This window comes from Nipponia nippon, unplaced genomic scaffold, assembly GCF_047370975.1.
Source record: "Nipponia nippon isolate SJK-2023a ecotype South Korea unplaced genomic scaffold, ASM4737097v1 scaffold_1, whole genome shotgun sequence".
Classification (NCBI taxonomy): Eukaryota; Metazoa; Chordata; class Aves; order Pelecaniformes; family Threskiornithidae; genus Nipponia; species Nipponia nippon.
In genome coordinates this window covers 45511057-45531285 of record NW_028262290.1, presented here as the reverse complement: position 1 = coordinate 45531285, position 20229 = coordinate 45511057, and the positions used below count along the sequence as shown (strand labels likewise).

The window sequence follows — 20229 nt, the reverse complement described above, 5'->3', positions numbered from 1 at the left end:
TCTCTTCTGTGCTCAGGCTCTCCCCAGCAGCTCTATGGCTCTGTGTGTCTTTTGCAGGCTACATACAATATAATTCCCATTCTCCTGCCACCTCGCACACTGGCATTTAATTCTTCATCAGTTCCTCAAACCCTCCTGGTTTTGACAGATAAGCCCTGCATTCCTGCCGAGCTGGCTGGCTTGGCGGAATATTTGAAGAGTAAAACAAATGAATGAAAAAGATAAGTGATGGCACTGGTCCTTGGCAGTAGCTAACAAATCAAATAGGTTTTGATAACTAATTTTTCCATAGTGTAGGTTTGCTACTTTACATAGTGGAGCTACTTAATTTCTTTATCGCTGAGCAGTACTTACATAGAGTCAAGGCCTTTTCTGCTTCTCACACCACCCCACCAGCAAGCAGGCTGGGGGTGCACAAGAAACTGGGAGGGGACACAGCTGGGACAGCTGACCCCAACTGACCAAAGGGCTATTCCATACCATATGACATTATGCTCAGCCTGTAAAGCTGGGGGAAGAAGGACGAAGGGGGGGACGTTCGGTGTGATGGCATTTGTCTTCCCAAGTAACCGTTACGCGTGATGGAGCCCTGCTTTCCTGGAGATGGCTGAACGCTTGCCTGCTGATGGGAAGTAGTGAATGAATTCCTTGTTTTGCTTTGCTTGCATGCAAGGCTTTTGCTTTACCTATTAAACTGTGTTTATCTCAACCCATGAGTTTTCTCACTTTTACTCTTCCAATTCTCTCCCCCGTCCCACTGTGAGGGGACTGAGTGAGCGGTTGTGGGGTGCTTAGTTGCCGGCTGGAGTTAAACCACAACAGCAATGAAAAAGTGCAAAATCTGCTCTTCCAGGTGCTTGGGAGGAGGGAATACTCTACCCCCATGTTCCAAAAATGTACCTTTCTGCATATGCATGTGGAAAGATTCTTTCATTGAAATTGTTCACATCTCTAAACATTAATGTCAGAGTACCTATACAATCATTCAAAGGACACAGCCGTGAAGCAATACTGTAGAATTTCCAATGCCACACTACTCTTCCATAAGGCTAAGTAACAAGAAAAAGTAAAAAAAAAATTGTCACAAAAGTGCATGGAAGACAAGACCCAAAACAAGTCCCCAGAAAGATTGGCATCATGCTCACAGGTATTCCAAGAACTGAGAGAGTAGCTATGTTTATTACATAAACAGTGTCTAGTGAATAATTAACAGGTCAGCTTCAAGGTGAAGCTCAATATAGACTGTTCTTTTGTTTTTGTAGTTGTGACTGAGATGTTTTAATGTCTAAAAAAGGGTTATATCAGGTAATCCTGGCAGGATTAAGTGGGAGATTTATTTATTTAATGGGTCATATTGATTTCATTTTTAGATTTAAGTTATACTTTTGATAAGTATCCATGACTCATGGGATGACATATAATTCAGTGTTCCGTCCATTTTATAGTTACGCATACACAAATGTTAAATGAACACTTGTTAAAATCACAATACTAGCCAGTCAAAAGGCTGAAAATGTTCCTTCTGTAAATGCATTTTTATGAAATTGGGGATTATGTACTATTTATTTCATAGGGCCCCTGCCTCTTTTGGCATGAAGTATGGGTAGGACCTGAGCTTGTGAAGTTAAAGAGATTATAGAGTGCATTTTGTAGGACTTCTTCCATTTTGTGACAGAAGTTGGGCAGTGAATGCAGCAAAGGCTTCCAGGGAGAAAAGAACAGGTCAGTGGTTAAGTCAATTGAACGCTGTCTTGAAAGCTAAATTATAACCTTGCCCCTGAGTTTGTAATTGATGCTATGCACATTAGTTACATTTATCATAGGTGGCCACTAACCAATTTTTTTGAGTGTCTGATGAGAATCTGATTTATCAACATGCTGAGTACTTAAATCTGGATCTGAAGTGAATGAGAGCTATAAGTGGGTAAATGAAGTGTGGCATAGTGCTAAATAGTTATACAAAAAAAAGTCCTAGACTGCTCTCATATGAGACACCTGACCTTTGTGGATTCTTTTACCTCAGCTCCTTTGGATCTCAGAATTCCCACTTGTTAACTGAAGATAATAGCATGCCTTAGTTTTGTAGCAATGCTTGAAAATAAGTGTGCTAGTATTTTAGAAGCATTCTGTCAAAATAACCATGGAAGAAAAAACACTGGCAAAATCTGTAGTTCTGTGTTCAGAGCATTACTTAAAGAAAATACAATAGATAGGACATAATGCCAGATTGAGTGGGAGAAACGGTGGAAAACTTCTCATTAAATAAGTATTTTCTATGCCAGTGCAATGCATGAAACAGGGCTCCAGAAAAAAACTGGTAAATGACCATGTACACTAAATGATATAGTAAAACAATACACATGCAGCTGTGAAACAATTTAAAGTTTCACAGACCTGATGTTCCCCAGCTCCGGAGTGTTTTGGTATGGCTCCAATACGGATGGATATTCATGCGGATCACAAGAGAACCACTTATGTCTGCTTTCTTGCCAAACACCATGCCTAGACCATGAGCATGTTACAGCCTATACAGTTTTTATGACAAAGTAATGGCCTTGACAAAGTTATGAGTTGATTAAAACAGGATCTTAAATCTGAAAGAGAATGGCAGATACAATAAATGATAATGTTACTAGCTCCATCCAGGACACAGTGCTATCACTAGAAATGCCCACCCTCATGGCCCAAGAGGAGCACGTCCTACAGCTCTCTGGGGAGAAGCTTCCCTTCTTTCAGGAATGGATTTGGCGATTCAGCAGAGAGCCTAGAGGGCATTTATGGTGGCAAAAGCAAATGAGCGGTGCAGAAGTATATTGCCCCAAAATAGAACAAGTCTCAAAATGGATATTCATTATTAAGACAGAAAAGAGGTGACTGATACAATGACCTAATAGTTCAGTTATGTTTAGGTATCCATAAACAAGTAGCTGTAACAGTAGGTAGGGACATATGATGTGAATGGGGTATAAAAAAATATGTAAAATTTTCTACTCTAACAGTGCTTTTTTACATAACAAGATAAACGTATGGGGTAACAGGTGCTAATGTTTAGTACCAACCCAGCTGCAAAATATTTTCTCTGTCAGTCTTGCAGATTTGACAAACGTTTTATTCAGGAAAGACCACCATGTTGTCAAGACTCAGAGCAGGTCAATAAAAAGGTCCAGGAAAATACACTGTGCTTATCTGGTACAATTGCTGTATAAGTATTATTTTACAGGCATTTTCCCTGCAGTACACTTTGCATCCTTACAAATATGCTAGGAGCTATTATGAAATATGTCCTTATCATTTAAGATAGGACACATAAGGAGTCAGATAACCTCGCAGTAACATGGTATCACACACCACACGTGGCTGTGTTCTTACCCACAACTCCTGCTACGAAAAACAATGATAAAACACTTCCTTGTGGAGCAGGAGCAATTCAAATAGCCAAAACTGTTTGTTACGTTACCTGTTGACAACTCTGAGAGGTGTGGTAACACATTGTAGGACGGGTTTTGCCATGAGATAAGATTACAACAATTTAGAGAGAGTTGTGCATTTATGTATGGGAAGAAAATACTTACTTGGTGATCTGGGACTTAGTATTAACTTCACAAAGACTTTAGATTATCACAGGTTTCGCTTGTTACCGTGAGAGTGGAAAGCATTCCTTTGATTTCACTTTCTCTAGTGTATGGGCATAGTACTGTGAATATTTATAAACAAAATAAACATCTCTACTGAAACAGGTACCTGCCTGCTTCGTCCCCCTCTTCCTCTTTCCCACCGGGGAGAGAATAACTAACTAACGCGGCCGCTCTTAGTCCCCGCTTCATGCACTCCAGAAAAGTGCTCAGAGATGACAGCCGGGAAGAGGGACCGAAGGGACCAGGACGGGGGGGGTGGGGGCTGTCCCGTCCCGTCCTGTCCCGGGGCTTTTCGGCAGCGTGCCGGGGGCTGGCTCCGTCCCGTCCCGTCCCGCCCCACCGCTCCCGGGGCGGGCCGCCCGCCGCCGCGGCCCATATAGGGGCGGCCCGGGGTACCGACGGCATTCGCTGCGGAGGGGAGTACGGTGCCGTTCCTCCCTCCCAACGGCCGCTTTCCCTGGGCGACGCAGGTGAGCGGCCGGGTCAGGGGCTGGGGGGGCCGCTGCGGCGGTGCCGGGGGCTGCGGGCGGCTCTTCCTCCCCCCCCCCCCGCGCCGGGCGCGGCTCCCCTCGGCCAAGCGCGTCGTTCTCCCTGCAGGTTCCTCCCGGAGAAAAGCGATTTTCCTGTCGCGCTGCTGCCATGGCCTCGGTACCCTCCGCCGGCTGCCTCCTGGCCAAGAACCAGTACTACAGAAGTAAGTGCTCAGGGGGACGGGAGCTGCCCTGCACCCCCGCCCCCCCCCCCCCCCCCCCCGGGCTGGGGTGTGCTCCTCTGGAGGAGGGAGGCTGAGCCCCCCGAGCCTCTCCCGAGGACATGTCTGGATGGTTACCACTCAGAAAGTCAGAAAGTGTGTTTCAGGTGATGTCTGGATGAGCTGGAGGCAAAAGGGTGTCTTTACCTGGTAGTTTTTAATTGCTTGGAGTTTTTCAGTATATCAAGGAACTTCAGTTTTAATGAGCATCTGCCTCTGGTTATTTATCTACTTTTTTTTTCCTACTTAGAATTGTTCATTAAGGATATGTAATATTTTTTTTAATTAGAAAACATGACCTGGAAAAAGTGTTAGCCCAGCAAGTCCTGGCTTCTAGCTGTACTTCATATTTACTTTGCAGGCTTAGACAGAACGCAACATCAACTCACATTTTTGTTTCCAAGTATGTGAAATAGTCACTGGTTTGAGAGTGATCTGGTGTGTTAGGATCCCTCTGTACAGGATGGATACTGTAATGAGAGTACAGTATTTATTATATCACAGTGGAAAGTATAGCAATTAGGTTGTTTTGGACTTGAATATTCAAGAATAGACTCGTTTGTCTTGATAGCAATGTGTACATGATCATAAGATTTGTCACTGGTTTTGGTGAAAGCTATGTAAACAGATCTCAGTATTGCTTTTAAGTGAAGAGTAAGTAGACTGAGAGATCAACGTAGATTTTTTTATATAAACAGCTGTAGTAGAATGGTGTGTAAAATATAGAAGTTATACTTTGTAGCTAAGTAAACTTATCTTTTTAGATTGCTACCTCCAAGATAGCAACAGGTCTGAAAAATAGTGTACTCCTGAAGTGTTTTGTTTTTTGTTTTTGTTTTTTTTTAATTATGTGTGTGTCTGTTTTCCATGAACAGCAAGACAGAACTCGGAATCCAGTGTTTCTTCTAGCTCCTCCTGCTGGTCGGATGCTGTGAACAATACAGACCAGGACAAGGCATTTAATGGTATTGTTCCCTTCTTTCTAAGAATATTCTGGTTTTGCCTGTTTGTTATTCAGCCAGTGTCTAATGGTGTGGGCTTTTCCCCCCTCTTGCAGGGTTACCTGAATTAATCGATAAATGTTGGTGGATAAAAAGCTTCTTCCATAGTGAACCATCTCCACCAGCTGTTGGCAGAAAAACACTGTCAGCAAGCAGGTGAGTCCTATTTTTACAATGATAGGGATAACTTACTCATTCCATTCTACTTCTGGTAGAAGTTAGTAAAGTTGTAATCAGCTAAAACGATCTGGGGGGTGCAATGCTATTTTGATGACTTAAATAAAAGATACTGCAAGTATATGGCTATACAAGCTTCCCATGTTTTCATTTTAATAAATGAACTCATGTGACTTCACATGAAGCAGGTGCTAGTGACTATTGCTATTCTACATTTTTAGTGATATTTATTTAATCCCCTACTTACAGCACTTGCACACCCATTTATGCAGTTTACCCATTTTACTTTATGTTAAAAAGCTGATATGAATGCATTCAAAAATACTTAGGCAGATAAATATCTTTGAGACAAATATAATGATAATTCTACTCATAACATTTTTTATATATTTCTGCAGTACCAACAGTTGAGTAGGACAGCATGCTGGCTTTACTGACTGAGATACTACATACAGACTTGCTTTTCCAAGAGGCTTGGGATCTTCCTAATGTCTGGGTTCAGCTGCAAGAAGAAAACAAAACTTTTAGGAGAGTGGAAAAGTGTGTGTTCAAAATATTTGTCAGTAGCTTAAATAATATTGCTTAATGGCCATGTCCATGGCCTACTTTGTTCATTACAGAGTTGCTATGATTTGAGATGTCTCCAATGGAAGTTACCTGGATTAAATATCCTGATGACTTACTTGGATAGCTAGAGAAAAATGACAGTAAAACTAAGATATTGTAGGTTTGAGAAGCATGTGTATTGAATGACTTTGCAATAGGTGATACTGTTAAGTTTTACCTTTCAGATATCGGCTCTATAGGCAGTCACACTGATGTAAACAAGATTCAGGTATATAGTCCAGAGTGGGACTGCTCTATGGTACATGTTTTCTAACACGTATTTGTTTGTTTACCAGTTACAGGGAGTAAGTTTACAAGAATGTTTGTTATAGCTTTGGTTTTAGAAGGCCCAATTACATGAAGAAACAGTAATTAGTTTGGTCTCTTTGTTTGAGCAGGGTGCATAGATCCCAATGTCAAATACTCAGGTACAACTTTCATTCATATCTATGCATGTTGGTGTTTGAGGACAGACTAGGAGAGAGATGAGAAACCAGTAATCCTAACAGACACTGACACCTTCAAGCAGAAGAGCAACCTTAATCAGAGTTAATACTCCTTTTTTTTTTTTTACTTTTAGATTACTCTCACCTGCTTTGCTGTAGCTTAAAGAGCTACTTGTTCTCAAGTGACTAATCCTACCAATATTCACTGCTGTCTGTCAGCTTGGTTATGTGCTAGATCTGGCAAAGTGTTCAACTCAAAGTAATCACATTAATGTTGTTAACCAAGTCTACTTTTGTCATGATTCATGCTCTTGAAAGATACTGTAATGTAGCTTCATTTGGTCTTCAGCATTGCAAAGCAGTACATCAGATAGTTTTCTACTGGGTATGACTGAAATGCATCAGAGGTCATAGAAAATAACAAGTATTTGGCTGTATGATATTTCTGTAAATTATCTATGCAACTTTTTGATATACTGTCATTAAACCTACCCAACCTTTGTCCATCACTCAATGAATTAACAATAGCAAACATTAATATAGCCAACACTTTTCATTTTAGGTTAATGGTTGTCCTAGTTATGCTTAGGACTCCAAAGTGTATTAAGTGACTGCTACAGGAAGTTTATAGCTTTGGTGGAGACCATAAATGCATGGCAGATGATAACAGAAAAGAACTCAATTCTGAAAAAGTAGTTCAGAAATCTTTAACTTGTTACATATCTTTACTGCTATTGTGTAGTTTCCTCTTTGTCCTTTCTTTAAGTGTACAGAATGAACTATTTTTTATACTAAGTTTTTTAATAATAAAGATTTAATCAGTATTTGGTCTGACTTATTTTTGGCCTGTAATAACAAACGGATGTTCAGTGTTGCTGGTGATGTGGCTGGTGGGTGTTTTTTTTTTTTGGGATGTGTGTGGTTTTTTTTCTTTGTTTGGGTGGGTTTTTTTAATGTGAAATACTAGTAAAATTAAAATTCCCACAGAAAACTTTGTGTGTTCTTCCTTTAGCCACTTTAAAGTCTGATGTAAGATGAAGAAGGAATGGTAGAATGTAAGATAGGCGAAAGACCCTGACACCTTTTTCTGTAACATCATGTTGTAAAGGAAGGGGAAAAAGACTTAACTACTAGTTGCCAGAAGGTGATTGTGGCTCTTTGAAGATGCTTGAAGCCACAGAAGAAAGAACTGCTCTAGCTTTTATTGTACATGAGGAAATACAGTACTTAGAAACACTGGAGAAGTGCAGTGACAAACTTCCATATTGCTTGCTGAGCTTAACCTGCTTCTGTCCTTATATAGTCAGAAAGTGGAGTGCTGAAAGAGCTCATAAGCTGTTAAGACCTACAAAAATAACCCCCCCCTTTTTTTTTTTTTTTTGAGGGAGGCAGGCTGGAAGAACAAGAGGAGGAAAACTATATATTGTGTGCATTCATCTGCTTAGGCTCTATGAACTACTTGTTTTTGTCATGGCACCATGGTGGTGGAAAACACTGTTCTGGAGAAGTGGCTTCATGCCATCTCCATCATCTTTTACTGTGATCAGCTCAGCATTGGAGTGGCACCACCATCAACTCATAGTTATTTGTGCCAGTTCTTCAAAGTATAGTTATTCTGCAATGAATCAACTCTTATTAAATAACATCAAATGTTGCTACGACAAACTCCTGAGAGGATATGGGTAAATGGGACATTAAAGTGCTTGCTAGCAAAGGGCTGCATTTTGTTACATCACAGTAATAAGGAAACATCAATTTTCTTGAATTAAATGTCACTATAATGTAACTCTGTGGGGGGGAAACCCCAAAATTTAAATAATTTAAAGAGAAGCTGAGACAAATATGAAGGGGAAGCTATATTGTATAGTTTAAATGCAGCTTAAAATAAGAAAAACAGGAAAATAATATGATTTTAATACCTATCTGGGTAAGACAAGTACAAATGTTTGCTCACGGATTCGTTGTAGTAGAAAAAAATGTTTTCTCCCATTAGAAGGACTATAGGTAGAGATTTATTTTGATGAAGTTAAGCTGTATATTGTTATCCATCTGGAAAAAAATTAGTATCAGAACCAGAACTTGTGTCAGCATGTAAGTACTAAGTTAGATCCAGCTATCATCACCAAATTAGGAATGGAGAGATGGACTTGAAAAAGACTTTATTTTGCTCAAATGCATATGCAGCAGCAATATTCAGTAATGGGCTTCCATTTCTTTCGTAAAAGAAAAACCTAAGTCATAGTCTACTGGTGCTAGTAATACCCCATTTTAGGAGTCAAAATAAAAGACAAAACTTATATTGTTTGTTTTGGTTCAAGAAGGGTGAAATCTTCCTGTTGATCACATTTAGAGAGAGAAATTCATTACCATGAAGTCTTTTTTTTCCCCATTTGTTGTGGTCTGGAAGAAATACCATAAAGTTGCATTTCTTTCCAAGGATTTTCTTGCCTATATGTGAGGTAAGCAATACTACATACTGTGGATGGTAAATAGTTAGGATTAACTGTAAAAACTATAGCTGTTGCTATGAAATGGAATTTTTTTTTTAGTGTACTAGCCTTTTCTGCAGAAACAAGAATGATAAATGAACCCATTTAAGAAACAGGTTTTCAATATAAGAATGAACAGCAAATCAAACCCAATTTGAGTTGTTAGGAATAAGTAATTTTTTTTTCTAATATGTGCAGTGATTAAGACTCCCATAAACAATGTGCTTTAGCATTGCTTTGCAACATCTTTGGAAGGGTCATTTCTGTTTGTGATATTACAACATTCTGACATCTTAAAATATGTGCAAATCCCTCTTTTTTTTCCACGATCTTAACTAAACATGCATTATTTCTTCCTGAAAGCAGACTCTCTCTTATTGTCACTTCTCAACTCTTCTGCAAAAGAAAAACCCAAGCAGGGTTCATTCAGACATTTCTACCGGGATTAATGTTTGCAAAACATTTCTTGGATTATTGCACTTACAGCTGGCGACTGTGGAATTTTTGACCATGACCATGTTCAGTGTCCTGGCTGACTCTTCAGTGATGGAGGGATTCTGTCAGATTTCTCTTGTCATGCACTCTGTCATATGCCATTTTAAGCTGTTCTGGCAGTAGCAGATCTGAAATACACTGTATGTAATCACTGGAAGACAGGTCTTTGTAACACAAAGAGGCTATCACTAATAGGGAAGACAATCTGATCAGTATATTGGGAGGAAATCAGGGGAAAAGCATCTGTTTTCCTTTTTTCCACTTCTTCTGTCTCTCTCAGAAACTGTGGAGAAAGAAATCAGTTTCCCAACCCTATGCCATAAGAGAAAATTCAGCTCCCAGTTACAATACTCAATGGTATGTTCAGAGACACTCTATTGACCTTTTCTCAAACACAGAATTATAAAAGTGCTTGTAGTCATGATGACAGGACATGACCTGGACAGAGATATAATATTTTCATTAGATCAACTCATAACAGGAAAAAAAAATAGCTTGTACACTCGAGAAGTTGTTGCTTTTCTTAGTGGTGTCAGCCACTACATCTCCTTAAAACTTTGCCATCTTTGGCTTCAATAAAATTAATTTTCACTTATACCTGTAAAGCAGAACCACCATCTCACTTTACTTCTGTAGATGAGGTGGCAGTATTGTGTGCAAGATGATAGAAATGTTTTGTCGGTTTGTGAGGTGCACTGAGGTACAGCCTCTACCATAAGAGAAGAGGACTGACAGGACTGGCTGGACAACAGTCACCCTACTGGGATCGTCTCCTGGGCAGGCAGAGGCTGGGATGTCTGGGAGAAATGCAGCAATACTGGGAATAACTTTTTAAAAAGATGTTATTCAGGTTTTGGTCTGTTTGGTGTTTTGTGTTTTTTTTTTCTGTTGCTCTTTTTGCAACAAGTGAAAAACCATCTCACCCTGACTTTGAAGTAGTCAGTGATGGAGAGTCTGTAAAACACCCTAGTAAGATTTTCAGTGGTTGATTATACTCTCCTTTAAAGATCTTCCCCATTACTGCCAACTTGAACTTCTCTGTGAACGGCAGTGAAGGGGTTAGTCAGGAATGCATGACTCAAATAACAAGCAAAAAAGTTTTGAAGTGCTGATTCCACTTCCTCTTCAAGGATCTTGACAGTGATTTCCGAAGAGGTTGGATCATTTTGTTTAATCCCCAGCTACACCGACTTCAAGAAGTATTTCAGCACAATAGGAGTGGATCAATAGGTGGAAGCAGCTGGAGATATGCTTTTTGCTTCAGTGAGTGAAAGCTAAAAGCCAGGCTCTTAGAGTATGTTTCCCACTCTGTAGTTTACTTATTTCAGGTTAGGTGAGGACATACAAACTATTGCTAAGTAAGCCAAATGAGAAGGAAAAAGGTGATGGTGAGGTTTTGGGATGGCATAAAGATGTTGGCCAGTTTGAAATCTTGGAACCTAAACCTCATACTTTAACTCAATTCACTTGAAAATGGAATTTAATGAATAGATTCCTTAATATCTCAAATCTTAATATGTTTAAAGAGTTCTACCCATTGCGACTACTTGTATGAAATAGCACAGCAATTCACATTTTTTTTAAATTTAATTTAAAAATAATTTTCAATCCTCTCTGATGACATGTATTGTGTGTTTTTTTGGTTTTAATTCCATTGTCACATTATGTATAGAGTAGCATCTTCACCTCAAAAAAAGCCACTTTAAATTTTGAAGAAAGTTTTGGAACCTATTATAGGTTCTTACAAGAAACCTATTTTAGATATAATCTATCTTTCTAAGAACCTCTAAATTGCAAGTTTCACTGTCTCATAAAAGTGCAGAAGTGAAAGGTTAATACTAGAGGTAAAATACAAAATGAAATAAGTTCCTTTGAATAAGTATTATCCCATCATATTTTAACCAAGTTAATTTAATGCTGTCATGACTCCAGCTCAGACCCACCGTACGTTTAAGTTCAGGTGAAATCTAGAATTACTATTGAATCACACCGACAGGATGTGCTAGGGGCTAGATAACTTTTCCATGGTAGTAGCAGATTGAGTAAAGTCATGAATGTAAAACGTGAGGTAAATGCACATTGTATGTAGTAATCCTTTCACATTCTGTCACAATAAAATGCCTGCCTGTAAAATACAGAATCCATTTGGGGAAAAAAACAGAACATTCCACCAAAAAAAACCTTCCTGTTCTCATTCTGTGCTTTCCAGAAACATATTTTTCTATATGAAGCATTAGTTGCTTTGTATTTCTTTCTGGTTTCATTGCAAAAGAATGACAAGCTGAAATGCATTAAGAAAACAGACTGTTACTTTCACTACTTATTTTTCCTGGTTGTCATAATTATTGTCCTACATTAATCTTATGCCGTTATTGCTTAATGTATTGAGTGGAGGAGTTGTTTGTTCTCTGTTTATCTATCACCATACTGTGAAAGTAACAGAAGTGCTATCTGGAGGGCACAGCTTTGTGATGTAAACACTTTCTAAACACCTACACACCATTAAAACAGAGCTCCAGTGACTAAGCGGGTCAGCTCAGACCTTAGATAAATGTGCGTAGACTGTAACTCTCTCATGTAAGGACTGATTGGACATTAATCTTGAAAGGCATCAAGTGCTAGGCGTTATAATATTATACGAGGCCTTTATGACTAATTCAGAAAATGGATGTCCTTTCACTTCTTTTTGGACATTAAAGCATCCACAGCATTTATTATATATTTTAAAGGAAGACTTGCCCTGAGTAAGGACTATGATTTATTTGCCAAAACATTGCTCAACTGAGAACAGGCCTATTTCTGTACAACATCAGTCAAATACTATATCCTCCATATATTTAACTTGCTCATGCTCATAGCATTTAGTTCAGCCCCAAACAGGAAAGTCAGTTGAGATTTATTTAAACTGAAGGCCATCCCTCTTCAATGTCACCTAATGCTGAAATCCACTGCAGTTTAAGTGCTTTTCATAATAAATAAATGCAAATTCTTTGGTAGTGAATTTGAATTAAAAAATTAAAAAGGTCACAAAGTGAACAGTTGTGATACTCATTCCCACCTACCTAAAATCCTAATGATAAGTATATATAGCAATCGCTATGGCTCAAAGCATCACAGAGATTAAGTTTACATCAATCCTCATTCACTCACTCTCCTCTCCCCTGGTTGCTCTCTGCACTAATTAAAAAAAAACCCAAACAATCTTTTAGCACCTGCACTGGAATAATACAGAAATTATATAGAAAGGATAGCCAGGGCAAACAGCAGTCCCTTCAATCCTAGAATGGGTCAGCCAGTCTCCAGGACATGCATCTTTCTGTCTCTGGTTAAAAAAAATACCAAACCAAAACAAAAAGTATTTTGCTCCGGCCAAGAAATGACCTAGACCATATCAGAAGCTCAGAAAGACCAGGCACTGGTGTCATTTATACTGAGCCAACTCTCAAGTATGGCAAGTAAGGAACATGGATTGAAAGAATCCACAGCCTCACTGTAAAATGCAATCTTTTACCTCAATAAAACCTTGACTTTCTGGCTGAAAAATAACATCCCTGAAATATGTTGACAGGATGTGTTCCTATGATGGCTAGTAGGAGTTTTGTTTAAGACCTCTTTTATGGGCTGGTCTATTCAGGAATTGCTTCTATTGTCTGTCCCCCGCACCCCCCCGCCCCAGCCCTCATTTTATGCACATGTTAGATTAAAGTGGATTAAGTCTTTATGGGGAACACAGGGTGATGGGCTGCAGCCAAGCAAAACCTCCTTGAGACGTACCCCAGGTGTGTATTGAATTCAAAATGTTGTGAATTTGGGGACAAACATAATTTTTTAAAAATCTGTAGTATTTCAGTGAAAGAGCAGAAAAAATATATGTCAAAATATTTTGACTGACCGTGATAACGACTGTTACAAGGAGATGTAGTGTGAGGAATAAACTGAATTTAACATTAACCTGCAATATCAGAGAGAGGAAGCATTTTGCTAATCTCTGAGAAAGTAATGCTAACCACTGTAGGAAATTGCATATGGGAGCTTGATCCTCCCTTTCTTTCAAAAAAAAGTTGGACTCAATAATCTTAAAGGTCTTTTCCAACCTAAATAATTCTATGATTCTATGATTCTAAACAGCACTAGCAGTGCTCTCTTACTTAGACCTGAGCCATCAAATGAGCAGGCTGAGAGGAGGTAAGGAGGATGAATAAGCCAAACTTTCACTGGCTGCTGAAGTTTATCAGAAAGCAAATCTGCAGGCTTATCTGGGGTCCGGACCTAACATGACGAATTTCTCGTTTTCTTGCCACAGAACTAGCGGAGGTTGTCCACCATTTTACAGTAAAAGATCAAGGCTTTTTTCTTTTCTTTTTTTTTTTTTTTTTTTTTTTTTCCCCTTAACCTGACAAACACTTTAGCTATAGGGACTGGAATCTCTAATCAGCTGAAAATGCTTGGGCAAATGGATGCCCAGAAAATGATGTTGGTATTTTTTTAGCTCCTGAGAATTTCCCCCTGAAACATAGCTACATATATTATTATGATTTTGATATGCATTTAGCTTAAAATAATGCAAATTCATTAACAGAAGTTACTTTTCATTTACATAATTTACGATATGAAGAGTGACAATGCAGCTTATGGCAGAATATATGTAAAGACATATTTTTAGTAGGATTTCAGCTACTTTGGTATCCATTTAGTTGATGAAAGGTATGCACTTTCAGCATGAACAAATAAAGGATATTTTTATGGTGTCTTTTCAGGATTGAAAAGGCTGTTCATCTGACAGTAAATTTCAGTTAATAAACCTCACTTCCATTTCCCTCATGCGGAGGAGTGACCTAGAAAGAACACTGCTTATATTTGGATACTGAAATACTGTACTGCAAATACAGGATGAGGAGTTCATCTCACGTACCTCCTTATTTCCAAGAAATCCAAGTGCCTCTAGTATTACATAAGTCACCCAGGGCACTAGAGTTCAAGTTACTGTGCTGAGGCTTGCTTCTCACTGTTCTATAATTAGTTGGCAAGTCAATTCAACATTTATTTCAAGGGTACGAAGGAGAAGCAGATTCATGAATAGATAATAGAGAAGGCATTCATTGTCTGAACGCATTAGTTTAAAAGAGCGTTCTTAAAATACTGCTTTATTGAAAGAGTGCATCTGAAGATCTTATTCTGTTTGTAAGTCAACACATTATGTGCATTACACTTGTATTAAATTATTATGCCTCAACTAAATAAAGGCCCTCATTCCTCATGCTTCACTTTTATGAGCCTCCTACAGTAATGTGTGTAAAGGCACATAGGAGAGAAGGAGAAGAATTCTTTGTACTTTCAGTGTTTATTGAACAGCACAGTTTTTGGGTCATTGCAAAATGTAGGCACAATTTGAGCAGTAAAAGCATAAGCAAAATCTCTCTTTCGAGAATGTTCTTTTGAGACTTACCAAGATTTCCTTTAGCAATGTCTAATTATCCCGGCTTTCTGACACAGCATGAAATGAGGACACAAAGAGTTCTCAACTTGGGGGGCGATGTGGGGCTGTTTCATGAGTTGTACATTAAAAAATGAACAGATTGCAACACGTACAGTCAGTATTTAAAGATATGGAAAGCTAGAAACATTTGAGAGGGGAGAGACAGGAGCAGAGAAGGTGGAATATAAACCCTCTGACTTTAGCTTGCTTCTTCCTTCTGCAGTTTTCTGAAAATCCTGAAGTGACCATTTGTTATCAAATAGATTTTTTCCATGTTATAACTATTCTGCTTTTTCCAGTCAAGACTCTGGCTAGACAGGAATGGGAATACTTAACATCAGTGACTTGTAACATACAGGGTCTAAAAGTTGGAATCTAAAACCTAACATCAATAGGTACAAGCTTTTTCTTTCAGTAACAGGTAAAATGTTATTGCAAAGCCTATATTAATATCAGGGTAAAGCAACAATGTCATACCTTATCAAATGCAAAAAATAATATTTCTGGCATTGATTTAGCAATTTTATACACATATATACTTTATACGCTCATTAAACAGCATAGTGTGTATTTATTGTACTACAGCCCCTTCCCCCCAAATTAACATTACTATATTATTGTATGCAACACAGTGTTTGGCATTTCCATAGAAACTCTTACTTGCATACCCAAACTTTTTTGGCTGTGTAATCTTAAAACTTTATCAGCATCTTTTCTTTTCTTTCATATAAAATGGGTAATGCTGCGTGTGTTTTGTAAAACAATCTATTTCATTTCCTAGTTCCCTGTCTTCAGTCTCATATCAAACCACCAAAGGACCACTAATGATGCTTTCGCCTAATTGTAGGGGCCTGTACTAGAATAAGTTTATAATCAAGGATGCTGTGTAATGGAGCTTGCATTTCTGCAGGGAAAATTGTTTCTTAACGTACTGAATTCTTATAAAGCGGTTTTCTTTTTCCTAGCAGATTGCTTCATTTTTGTAAAAAGATACATTCATGCATATATTTTTTGTGTACATAAACATACATTTAGAAATAATCATACATGGTGTATTTAAAAATTGCTTTATTGTTAAAATCTAACAGTAATAATATTAAAAATAGTAATTTTTGTATTCATTATAATGCTTATGCAAGCATTACAATATTGTTTAATTGGGGCTGAGCTTCAGACTGAAATAAACAGCATAGTTAATGACACAGTTTTGGTAACAGGTGCTACTAAGCCAGTTGAAAATATATGAAATATATCTTGTTTTACTGATCAGGTGGTATATTAAAATAATTGTCCTCATTTACTGGGCAAAGTTTCCTGGCCTGTATTATGGAAGATGTCCTCACAGACCTACTGGATTCAGAATCATGAATCTGAACTCAAGTTGGGCTGTTCTTCTACCAAAGGCATGTTGCTTTAGTTTTTAATGATTGATCAAGCAGGCCTGTGCATACGTGTCATGGTTTAGCCACAGCTGGCAACCAAGCACCACCTAGCCGCTCACTCACCCTCACCCCCACTGGTGGGATAGGGGAGAGAATCTGAAAAGCAAAAGAAAGAAAACTCCTGGGTTAAGAACAGTTTAATAGTTGAAATAGGATAATAATAATAGTAATAGTAATGAAAGGAAAACAACAAGAGACAGAGAAAGAAACAAAACCCAGGAAAAACAAGTGATGCAACTGCTCACCACCTCCTGACCAACACCCACCCAGTTCCCAAGCAGCAGTCCCTGCCCCCCAGCCAACTTCCCCTGGTTCATATACTGAGCATGGCATCATATGGTGTGGAATAGCCCTTTGGTCAGTTTGGGTCAGCTGTCTTGGCTGTGCCCCCTCCCAGTTTCTTGTGCCCCTGGCAGACCATGGGAAGCTGAAAAAGTCCTTGACTAGTGTAAGCACTACTTAGCTACCAAAACGTCAGTGTGTTATCAACATTATTCTCATCCTAAATCCAAAACACAGCACTATGCCAGCTACTAGGAAGAAAATTAACTCTGTCCCAGCTGAAAGCAGGACAATATGTTATGTCATCCTCCTTTCATGTCTGAGCTTATCCTGGACTTCCCTGCGGCTGAGGAATCGGTCAATGAGTTAAATGATCCCTCGGTAAATCAAGTAGAACAGGCAAGTCCGGAGATGTTGCCAATATTCTGCATGACTCTCTGCTAAAACATGCACTGAACACTGAATTAAAATCTGCAGTGCTACCCACAGAAGTAGTAATGATCTTAAATCATAGGATCATAATTCAGAAAAACTGGTATCTGTGTCAAAGTAACTCTTCTGGCCCAAGATGTTCTCTGGTTCTCTTATCTGATGGTAATAGCCTGTGTCAAACAACATGATAAGCCTCAGTTATCAAAGCTTTCTCTTGTGGCTATCTTGTGCTTTGCTCAAGATTGAATCTTATTTCCACCAAAATAATGATTATGATCATAGTAACAACAATAACAATAATAAAGCCCTCACCTCTAGCTTATTTCCACTAAAATAATGATTATGATCATAATAATAACAATAACAATAATAAAGCCCTCACCTCTAGCCTACTCGAAGAGGTCGGCCCTCTAAAGAAGCATATTTCAGGAAAGACAAATTGTCTTGGTGCAATCATACATTAAAGCAGTTTTGAAACTTTAAACTTTCTGTAGCTTAAAGATACATTTATTCTTGAACATATAATTTTCCCGTACATTTACCATGGACAAGTATGCCCTTCCTTCTCATGCAGTCAACATGTTTAAGACAATTCACCAAAAGTGAAAATCAATGAGGTTGCAAAGGCACTGAACATTGCTACAAGTCTTTTATAATGGGATTTTCTTGATGGACTCAAAAGTTTCATCTGTTATTCCACAGTGGGAAGAGGATCAACAGGTAAAATGAATAAGTGGAATAGCTGTCCCCAGGATACACTATTTGGTATAGTGTGTTGGTGTATATTTATTCTTAGTGGCATAATGTGTCATTGCTCTTATCTTTTTCTATAAAGACCTTATCCTTTTGCTATTAGAATTAATGTAATGTGGAAGTGGGTATTATTGAGCCCCTGTCATTCCTTACATGGGTTTCTGAGCGTGTGTGCTTACAAACAATCTGGACAAGGGGACTGAATGCACCCTCAGTAAGTTTGCAGATGACACCAAGTTGGGCGGAAGTGTTGATCTGCTGGAGAATAGGAAGGCTCTACACAGGGATCTGGACAGGCTGGATTGATGGGCCAAGGCCAGTTGTATGAGGTTCAACAAGGCTAAGTGCCAGGTCCTGCACTTGGGTCACAACAACCCCATGCAATGCTATAGGCTTGGGTAAGACTGGCTGGAGACCTGCCCGGTGGAGAAGGACCTGGGGGTGTTGGTCAACGGCTAGCTGAATATGAGCCAGCTGTGTGCTCAGGTGGCCAAGAAGGCTGATAGCATCCTGGCTTGTATCAGAGCTAGTGTGGCCAGCAGGACCAGGGAGGTGATCGTCCCCTTGTACTCGGCATTGGTGAGGCCGCACCTTGAATACTGTGTTCAGTTTTGGGCCCCTGACTACAAGAAGGACACTGAGGTGCTGGAGCATGTCCAAAGAAGGGCAATGAAGCTGGTGAAGGGTCTAGAGCACAAGTCATGTGAGGAGCAGCTGAGGGAGCTGGGGTTGTTTAGCCTGGAGAAAAGGAGGCTGAGGGGAGACCTTACTGCTCTCTACAGCTACCTGAAAGGAGGTTGTAGCAAGGTGGGGGTTGGTGTCTTCTGCCAAGTAACAGGTGATAGGACAAGAGGAAATGGCCTCAAGTTGCACCAGGGGAGGTTTAGATTGGATATTAGGAAAAACTTCTTCACCGAAAGGGTAGTCAGGCACTGGAACAGGCTGCTGAGGGAAGTGGTTGAGTCCCCATCCCTGGAGGTATTTAAAAGATGTGTAGATGTGGTGCTTAGGGACATGGTTTAGTGGTGGACTTGGCAGTGCTAGGTTAATGGTTGGACTTGATCTTAAGGGTCTTTTCCAACCTAAACTATTCTATGATTCTATGATTCTAAATGCTGCAGGGATGACTAGTTTTTATGAAAATACATACTGCAAGTGTTATAAATGGAAGTGAGGACAGTAGCCAATTTAAATAACTTCCCATTGCTAAGCCATCTCCTACCCTAAAAGGATTCTAAAGCACATTTTACCCTAGAATAAATGATGTGTGTTTTTTTTTCTATGAAGTTAAATTAAATCAGCATAAACAAAAGGGAATAAAAGTAGACATGTGGGATATTGCTATCCAAATAGGATTTTGGTAAGCAAACAGACAAACAAAAAAAACGGCCTGTCAGTTGTCGATTATGGTCACTCATTTAGATCCTTTACTATATGCTAGGTACCAACAATGTGCTCAGAGCTGTGCAAAATATCATTGCTGCCTACTCCTTAAACTTAGGACTTAGACAGCATAGATACTAAGAAGGAATGATGTTTGTGAAATGCCTAGGAAAAAAAAATATTGATTTGTTTCGGTTTTAATAATTGATTTCTGTATTGCTTCAGTGGAAAATGCCACATGACCTTTTAATGACTAAAAGTGTTTTATAACCTTTTCAGAAGATGACACTTCTAATAACTTCAAGCCCTCACTTGTCTCGATGAACTGAATAATGTAATTTTCAGACAGCCATCTAAATTTGTCCAGATGAGATGATAGCTGTCCAATCTATTCAAGTTTCTACTCAGTATACAGTTTATAAATCACAGTTTCTAATTGCCCTTTCACTGTTCAAAACATATACATAAATACCAAATTTAGTCCATATTTTCTAATAATTTACATACCAAACTTTTGAAGTCCAGCCTTCAACAGAATTGAACCCATGGTCCATGACATAAGAGCCCATGGTCCTTGATGTTGGTGGGGGAAAAAAAAAAATAAAAAATAGGAGAACAATTTCTCTTTTTATCACTCCTATGTTAGGATTCAAACTGGTGTATGCCAGACTAGTCTCAATTTGGTACAACTAAAATGGTCTGCAATGTTAAAGTAAGACTCTCTCAGTCAGGAAAACTGCATTAGTTACTTCCTCCCCTGCACCCCCCAAAAAAACAACCATAGTTCAGAGTCCCTGAGAAGAGGCATGTGACTAGTAAGGCTAAATAACCAACGTACCTGATGTCCATGGTTTTGGTCTG

General features: G+C 39.0%; 1 protein-coding gene across 1 annotated transcript; it reads left to right on the top strand.

The window, feature by feature from the left end:
- Positions 1-3970: 3970 nt before the first annotated feature.
- On the top strand, positions 3971-7440 carry PPDPFL (pancreatic progenitor cell differentiation and proliferation factor like). Its single transcript, XM_087735822.1, has 5 exons — positions 3971-4105; positions 4233-4329; positions 5262-5351; positions 5444-5543; positions 5963-7440. The coding sequence occupies exons 2-5, from the start codon at positions 4275-4277 to the stop codon at positions 5973-5975; spliced, it is 258 nt and encodes an 85-aa protein (XP_087591948.1). The 5' UTR covers positions 3971-4105; positions 4233-4274; the 3' UTR covers positions 5976-7440.
- The last annotated feature ends 12789 nt before the right edge of the window (positions 7441-20229 follow it).